Genomic DNA, 8,861 nt, shown 5'->3' with positions numbered 1-8,861 from the left:
TGTGGACCAAACTCTCCTACTCCTTGTTCGGGTTGCCCAGACCCATTTCATATTGTTTCGAAATTTAACAAGGTATCAGAGCCCAGGTTTGGTGGGCCGTTCAAAAACTGGGTATTTGTTAAGCCACTAGTTAAGGAGCCTCTATTGGATGTTCATTCCCATTAAGGATTATATTGTACCTTCTGGTATGCTCTAAGTTCTAAGGACACTCACAAGTGAGGGAGAGTGTTGAAACCCATTGTAGCCCACTTGTGAGTGTCCTATATTGGAAAAAGAGGAGAGGTGGTTCCACTTTATAAGGTAGATGGGTTACTCTTACTATTTCCAATTGGTTTTAGTATGGAAGCTCCAAAGCCTTGTTTGTGGACCAAACACTCATCCTCCTTGTTTGGGTTGCCCAAGCCCATTTCATATTGTTTCAAAATTTAACAGGTTTTGTTACAAGGCTAAACTCACGATTATCAATCGATTTCACCTGTTTGTCTAAATAATTTAGTCGTCATAAGTAACATGGTTTAATATATACTATTGCTACTTTTTTTAAAATAGTTGCAATATTTCTCTTTTCACGTTTGTCGATACATGATTTCAATCGTTAATATCTTTAATTTCCAATATATAAAAATTATTACAGTAATACTTGATATAAAAATAGTATAAATCGAGACGAATCTAAAAGATCTCACATTACTATATATTTGCTTAAATATAAATCATCAAAACTAGTCAAAGTAAAACACATAAATAGTGTAAAAGTCAAATTGTTACAACTACAATAAAAAGATAAATTTGTTAGAAAGGTACTTATATGTTTACTTTTTTGTGAAAAAGAACTTTATATGTTCAAAGTCGTGAAAAAAGGCCTTATAAGTCACTTTTGTTGTGAGTAGGGACCTTGACATCGGAATATGACCATTGACTTTACTTTTCGGTGTTGACCATCACTTACGTGGCACGTGATGTTTTAAAAAGGCCCTTTCGTTAATTTTTTCCCACATTTTCACATTTTCTCTCTTACTATCCCCAAATTTTCTCTTGAAATCCCTTCTCTTTCCTTAAAATCAAGAGAAAAAAAAGAAGGAAGAGACATTTTTAAAACACCACGCGCATATTACATGATGGTCAATGCCGGAAAAGTAAAGTCAGCGGTCATATTCCGATGTCAAGGTCCCTCCTCACAAAAAAAGTAACTTATAAGGACCTTTTTTACCACTTTGAACATATAAGGCCCTTTTTCACAAAAAGGTAAACATATAAGTACCTTTTAGACAAATTTTCTTAATAAAAACAAAGAAAAAACTATTCACTTGACAAAAAATTCTGGGTATCCCTTCGATACCTTCTATGGTCATCTAAAGCTCCATTACCTAGGGTGCAACTCTGTTATCGAAACATTATTGATTGAACCTCCCTCTGATCTTACACTCCACTTAGTCGTAGTACTCCACTTCAAGAGCATATCGGGTAGATTTTGGCCCTCGGTATAAAATGCAGGATGCGCCGGTACTTGAAGTGTAACAAAATCACTACTCAACATAAGATCGACTGCAGACATCGTTGGCCTGTCTGCAGGGTCGTCTTGGACACACAACAAACCGATGTGGATGCATCTTAATATCTCGATACTAGAACCGGGTTGTATTACAGGATCTACCAGATTAGAAGCATTGCCTTCAGTCCAATTTCTCCAAGCCTATTATAAACCAATGTTTCAAATGCCATTTATGAATTTTTGTAACATTGTGAAAGAAAGTTATCAAAATATGTCAAATTTTTATAAGGTAACTTACAAAGCTCAAGAGGGTTTCTTGATTCTCCTCGTCATCGTATAAAAATGAAGTAATGCTTTGGCCGCTTACTATCTCTAGGACGAGTACACCAAAGCTGTAGACGTCTAACTTTACTGATACTTGATGTTGATGAGCATACTCAGGTGAAATGTAACCTCTGCAAAAACAATATATTTTATTTCTTGTACAAAGAAATCAAAAAAACATAAGCCAATAGAAGTGGAAGAATTTGGATGCTTACAAGGTACCGACAATTTTGCTAGCCTGTATGTGAGATTGATCAAAGTTAAATAGCCTTGCCAAACCAAAATCTGCGATCTTAGGATAGAACTCCTCGTCTAAGAGAATATTAGCTGCTTTGAGGTCGCGATGTATGATTTTTAGTCTAGAATTTTCATGGAGGTACAAGATCCCTCTAGCAACGCCTTTGATGATTTTGTAACGTGTTTCCCATTGCATAGATTGACGACTTAATGGATCTGCATTTGATTACGTGTAACAGAATTTTAGACAATCTTATTGATCAATAAAAATCAATTCCCTTAGAGCGAGGTATCAAATCTGATTGATTATAAATTATATATGTGAACCTCAACCATCAGCTTAAGCTTGTGGGTGAGTTGGTCCATTAACATGGTATCGGAGCCAACATGACACAAAGGTCTTACCATCATTTTGTCAAAAGTTTTTTCACTCACCAAATATAAACTTATCAAGGCTTCTATTAGCAACGAGCTCGTAGACGAGAATCATTTCTTTTCCATGTAAGCAAAATCCCAAAAGTCTCACCAAATTTCTATGGTGGAGCTTTGCTAATATCAGTACTTCATTTTTAAACTCTGCATCGCCCTGCCCCGAGTTCTTTACAAGTTTTTTCACTGCTATCTCTTGTCCATCAGGAAGTACACCCTGAAAAATGGATTAGGAAATTAAAAAAAAAAAGATGGCTTATTTGTACTCATACTATCTTCCTAGTTGTTTGATTGAATTAGTACCTTATAAACAGAGCCAAATCCGCCTTCTACGAGCTTATATTCCTCAGAAAACTTCTGTGTTGCCTGCTTCATAGCTCCAAGACTAAATTGTAACGACTTTAAGTCCTTAATTTCATCTTCTGCACTTACACATTAACAAAATTAGCAACATTATTATATACAAGAAGCAAATTACATAAAAGAATGCTGTAAATTAGACTAAAAATCTTACTGCTGAATTTCACCATCCAAGATTTCCTCAATTTTCTTTTCTTTAATAAGATGCTGAAGATGATACTTGTAGCAAGTAACATTGTTGACACACCAAGTGCAATGGAAACAATACCGACTATACGAGTCTTATTACTTTTTCGACCTACCATAAATCATATAATCCATAATTGTTAATTAGTCCAAATATTAATCCATAATCATATAATCCATAATCACAAAGTATTTCAAGCAAGAATTGAGGTATGAATTATTATGTGTTCGATATTACCTGAAGTAGTAGCATTATTTGATGGACTGATGTCGAGTGACGACGTAGGCAGAGAATCATCAGACACATCCCCATAGAAGGAATTGATATCATACAACACGAAGCAATTTGGTAAAACAAGCATAACTCCAGAAGCCGTATAATTCGACTGAACACAATACGAAGGGAAATAATCAATTAACTTTTGACTACACTGCATACAACTTCGCTTTGACAAGTCTGGTGTACACTGCACAAGACCATACAAACTCTGACCACCTGATGTATTAGCCTTGTCTGCAGCATACTTCATCTCTGAATTACCGGAACCAGCTCGATTCTTCAACGATTGCATCAGCAAAGACAGTGCATCACTGAAACCACGAGTATTCGTAACAGGTGGTTTGTCTGCAAGTAACCATGGGTCTACCACATTTTGTACTTTCCCATAAATCGAACGGTTTGAGAAAAATACTGAGCAATATTCACTATACCCAAATCCTTCCATTTTGTATGGACAAACGGTATCAAAGAGAAAATCAACCGAGTTCGTAATACAATCCCAGCATTTATTAACAGGGACATCACCCCTGCATAGGGCTAATAAACTCACTTTGTCCGGTTCGTGTCCTGCTGTCATATTGTAAAACCCGTGGCTGATTTGATAGTTTGAATATCTGATTGCTTGAAGGTTGGATTGGTAAGTGCTATTTGGTGCGTAAGTCGTGTCGCTGCACCACTGCCTGCGGAACGGGCTCTGAGCTGAGACAAACTTGGGCATGGTAGAAGAAATTATGAGACTGAGTACTAACAAGTAAACATTTGAAGACTCCATATTACCATTAATTTTGTTTGTTAATTTGGAGTTGCACAAAGGTTGAAGAAAGGGAGATAATACAAAGTAAGAGAAGGAAAAAGAGAAAAGTGATAACAATTTTGGTTAACAAACTAGTCAATGACATAGAAAAGTTGGTTACAAATATTTTTCTTCAAGACTATACTAAATTACTAATTAGTTACGTATTACACATTTACACAATATGTTGACCAGAAATTATTGTTAGTCTATTCTCATATGACTTGTATCCAAGTCTATTATAAGTGCTCTTATGTCATTCTACTTGCCACCATTCATTGCTTTAGTAATTATCAAAATTTGTAAAACAAGGATTAAAGAATTATCCCAACTTTCAGGATTAAAACAACTATAACTGACTAACTGAGCACAACTCTTTACTCCATCCATTGCTTCAAATTAGATTATGTGACCCTTTTTTTTTTTTTTAGGAAAAGTGGCCCGAGGCCTTTACTGTTACATTTCATGTTATAATTGTTTGATCTAATAATTAATTTAAAACCTTAAACCCCCAATAAATAACAACCTAAAGTACATAGCATATATCCTAGAAAAATAATATCTTTCGATAGGAAATATCCTCATAAAAGGAGGCGGCCGCCTAGTTTAAACTTATTAACAAATTAAAGGATAGTTAGAGAAATATACCACAAGAATAATAATGGTTGATCAGAGGCTTAGCTTTACACCAGTAAAATCGATGAAAGTTCGTCTAAAGTTCTCCTAGTGATATGGTTTAGGAAATTGGGTGGGAAGCAAGAAAAGAGAGGGCGCGGCTGAGAAGAACCTCAACAATTGAATGAGTCTTATATACGTCCATCCAAGTCTATTAAATAGATTGTACAGAATTAGAGATCAAGAATTACTGTTACTAAATAAATGTTGCAAGTACTCAAGTAGATAATTGCACGGAAATGTGTGCCCATAAAAAGAGTGGTCGATTTTTTGGCTGAATTTTAAAGAGTGAAACATAATATTATGCATGTTTTAATGATACAAGTGACGAAAGATATTGTGCATGTTTTAATGATTTTTTGTAATAATTTGCTTAATTTTCTTACTTATAATTTGCAAGTTGAGAGTGAGGGGTAGCTCAAGTGGTTAGAGATTCCCTCCCGATTCCAAGAGATCTTGGGATTGATTCTCACCCCCGCCCTTGTGGCTCTCTAAACACCAAAAAACTTATAATTTGCAAGTTAAGAATACATAAAGATTTTAACATTAAATAATTTGTTATTTAAACTTTTACATTAAAAGGGTATAGAGAGGAGTACAATTTTTTTTTCTTTTTTTATAGTGAAAATGGAACACTCTATTTTCTTACTCAAATTTGCAAGTTAGGAATGTATAAAGACTTTAGCATTCAATAACATTTTATTTTATCTTTTAATTTAAAAGGGAGTATAAAGAGGAAATATTATTAATGGATGTGCTATGTGACATATGAGTGAATTATGATAACATGTGTCATATAGGTGATTGTAGTTTGTCTTTTTAAATATTAATAAATACAGATATAGATATAGATAATATATAGGCTATCTTATATAAGTATATAACTAAATATGATATTATAAACAATAATACTATTTTATATCGTCATAAAATATGATATCATATAGTTTAGCTAACAAAATAAGGCATTTGAACAATACATAAATTATACAGATTCCTAATAGTGATCTTATTAAATTAATAGTAAATAATATATATGCTAAATGTAAACAAGTATCATTATGTGTATATAATCTGCCTACTTTGATTTTAGTAAAATTTTACAGAGTAGTCATTATTTGATTCGTCTAATATTTTATTTTGCCAATTTTAGATTTTAAATTTAATAGGAATAATATTCATTAAAATAATACATATGTTAATGTAAAAAATTTCATCTAAACGAGATAGATTATATGAGTCTTAATATATACGAAGTAGTAGATAAATAAGTCCTACGAAATAATAAACAAAAGATCCACTAACTTTAAGATTAAAATTTTTTTAATTTAAAAAAAACAATAAATAGAAGCATTATAATCGCTCATATTATACGTACTGTAGCCTCTAACTCTACAAATTTATCCTCTAATTCTACTCTCCAATCTTAAGTACCTGATTTAAAATTTTGTAACCACATTATGGGACGAAAAGAGAGTTTTATTATGTTGATTAAACCAAAAGTATACATAAGGGTCGGATAATATTAGAAATTGTTGGAGAATTTAGAGTATTTAGTTGATTATTATTCATGTTATGTTAAGTTTAAGTCATTTGGTTAAGGTGCCATGACTTAGACAACATTTGATTAAGGTAGTAGTATACAACTAATCAAGAGAAAGTATTTCAGTTTCGGTTTCTCTTGCATTAGTATGGCAGTTTCTTGATTCATTTCAACTTATGTATCAATTGATAACTAATGCATTGTTTAATGCATGTCTTAATACATTGTTTAAGACATGTCTTAATGCATTGCTTCAGTTTTATATCTCTTGATAACATTTGGTTGTTAACACATTGTTACTTAATGCATCTCTTAACATTTGATGTTTGATGCATTGTTTTTTTGTATGTCTAAATACATTATTTAATGCATAACTTTATGTATTGCTGCGTTTGGAAAATGTAGTGACATACTACTATCTTATATATATGAGATTATGAGAAGCTTCTCATATGATGAATGGAGGTTAAGAGATGAAATATAATTTCTATCTTATCAATTTGGCATAGCGAGTTATTATCCGTTGTTCATTTTTCACAAAATCACAAACACTTATACATTGACTTGCAATAATCCTACAAGCTATTGTAATTGTTCTTCGTTGTATCTCCTGAGTAATTTCCGTAATACTCAGTTGTAGTATATAGGGTCGGAATTACACTTTGGGAAAGTGATTCCGTTCACGCATCGAAAATTTTTCCAATTGTTTCATTTCCATTTCTTTGTGACCCCTGTTTACTAGAAAATCCCCAACAGAAATGAATAATGTGTCAAATCTAGGCCGGCTCTGACAAGACCCAGACCCATATTTTTGGAGGTTCTTCCAAATGCGACTTGGATCCACCGAGTCTACATAAAATTAGTCCCAAACAAAGATATACCGGGTTTAGCAAATCTCAAGCCTAAAACAGATTTTAAAAGGGTCTATTATTGATTTTTTTTTAATCACTTATATATTTTTTTTTATATATTATAACTATCATATTACTTGTGTGACTATAAATACAAATAAACTTCATATTAATAAAAAAATTATATCAAAAAAATACTACTAAACATACGACAATCGACTTGATGAGAGTAGGAGCTAGGAGTTGTTTGACTTGGAGCCCTTGGAGAAGTGGTGGCTATAGTTTGGAGTTAGGTTCTTTAGGTTTTTCTTTCATCTGATTCTTAGATTAGATAACTTATGATTTTTTTTTTATATTTTTTAAAATCTACAAATCTATAGGTCTAATTTGAGTCGGATTTTGGGTCTAAACTTTCAGACTCGGACCCATTGCACTTAGATGCAAATTTTACCCATATCCAATTAAGACCCATACCCTAAAATATGGATAGGGTCTAACCGGGTCTAGGTCGGGTCCTAAACCCATTGCCATCCTTAGGTAATACATGATGAGATATATGAATGGGCAGGACTTGCATGACTCATTCTTATATAAAAGGTAAAATATATGTTAAGACCATAAACCCTTTAATATCCTAAATTTAAATTTCAACATTAAATTAGAAATATGATATGCAATATCATGATACACATTATTGTAAATGAATAATTAAATAAAGTAGAAAAATATCACTATTATGCATTAAGCTACCTTTGATTTCGATCTTGTGAGATTTAATATTTGAATTATCAAAACCGTGCAATAGCACGGATACTATACTAGTTAAGTTACATACAAGTATGTACACATATGCATGGTGTTCATTATGTACTTAAAAGGAGTACAAATATATCGTCTAAAGAACAAAATATTAGGTTAAAACACATAAGATATGGTTTTTCTGCATCAAAATTTTTGAAGAAATGAGAGAAAATCAAACTAAAAACATATGAGAACTAAATGAGCTTATGTTGAAAAAATAGTAAGAAATAATGGGGTTAAAGTAGAATGATTTTAAAAACCTAAAGGAAAGGTGAAACAAAGGAAAACAATTAAAATACAAATGTTGAGGTTTAGTCGTTTAGATTAATTTGAGCTTGTAATGATTTGCAATATTTATACTTAACATATAATAAATAAAAAAAAAAAATTAATTTTGAGGTCCCTAGTCTGATTAGGCCCAGGGCGGTCGCCTCTCAAAACAATCCTTAGGGTATGTCCTTATCTCCACTAGAAATACATAGGGGTGGGGATCCCTTATTCTCCCTCCTCCCACTTTTAAAGTGTCTAACCGCAATAATGGATTAAAAATCATGAACATTGTGGTTTGGTCGATGTCTTTTTTACTTTAATTTAAAAAAGAAGGGAAATTTCCATTGGCACACTCGTGGTTTTGACTTTTTCCATTGATGTACTCCTAATTTTTTGCCTTCTCTTCGGTACACCCATAGTTTGGTCTTTTTCCCAACCGTGACAAAAACCGTTAAAAAGTATTTCACTAAGTTAAAATAATTCAAAAAAAAACTATAATACCCCTTTTAAACATTTAATGTCTCGATTTGCATGTCGAAAATTATTCGGTTAAAGTTTTGGGAGTCATGGTAGTGCATAATGATCCAAATTAACCTCAAATTAGCAACAAAAAAAAATAA

At 32.5% G+C, this 8,861-nt stretch overlaps 1 protein-coding gene across 2 annotated transcripts; it reads right to left on the bottom strand.

Annotated features, from left to right (window-relative positions):
• Positions 1–663: 663 nt before the first annotated feature.
• LOC145579529 (cysteine-rich receptor-like protein kinase 10) lies at positions 664–5,001 on the bottom strand. Of its 2 annotated transcripts, XM_081636770.1 has the most exons (8): positions 4,750–5,001; positions 3,267–4,007; positions 2,997–3,140; positions 2,786–2,904; positions 2,489–2,699; positions 2,032–2,269; positions 1,791–1,947; positions 664–1,693 (listed from the first exon to the last, which is right to left on the bottom strand). In XM_081636770.1, exons 2-8 carry the CDS (start codon positions 3,883–3,885, stop codon positions 1,364–1,366), a joined length of 1,818 nt encoding a protein of 605 aa, XP_081492896.1. In that variant the 5' UTR covers positions 3,886–4,007; positions 4,750–5,001; the 3' UTR covers positions 664–1,363. The 2 variants fall into 2 exon arrangements, with proteins under 2 accessions (XP_081492896.1, XP_081492895.1); XM_081636769.1 differs by lacking the exon at positions 4,750–5,001 and having other exon boundaries at positions 3,267–4,398.
• Positions 5,002–8,861: the final 3,860 nt, after the last annotated feature.

This window comes from Chenopodium album, chromosome 14 (genome assembly GCF_948465745.1).
Source record: "Chenopodium album chromosome 14, dcCheAlbu1.1, whole genome shotgun sequence".
Lineage (NCBI taxonomy): Eukaryota > Viridiplantae > Streptophyta > Magnoliopsida > Caryophyllales > Amaranthaceae > Chenopodium > Chenopodium album.
This window is presented reverse-complemented; position numbering and strand designations above follow the sequence as displayed.

Bases quoted from the DNA above. Each gene is read 5' to 3' on its own strand.
- LOC145579529 (XM_081636769.1), bottom strand. From the start codon at position 4,080: ATGGAGTCTTCAAATGTTTACTTGTTAGTACTCAGTCTCATAATTTCT. The intron at 2,905-2,996 runs GTAAGATTTTTA...GTGTAAGTGCAG, and splicing joins TTGGATGGTGAAATTCAGCA to AAGATGAAATTAAGGACTTA. The intron at 2,270-2,488 runs GTGAGTGAAAAA...AATCAAATGCAG, and splicing joins CCTTGATAAGTTTATATTTG to ATCCATTAAGTCGTCAATCT.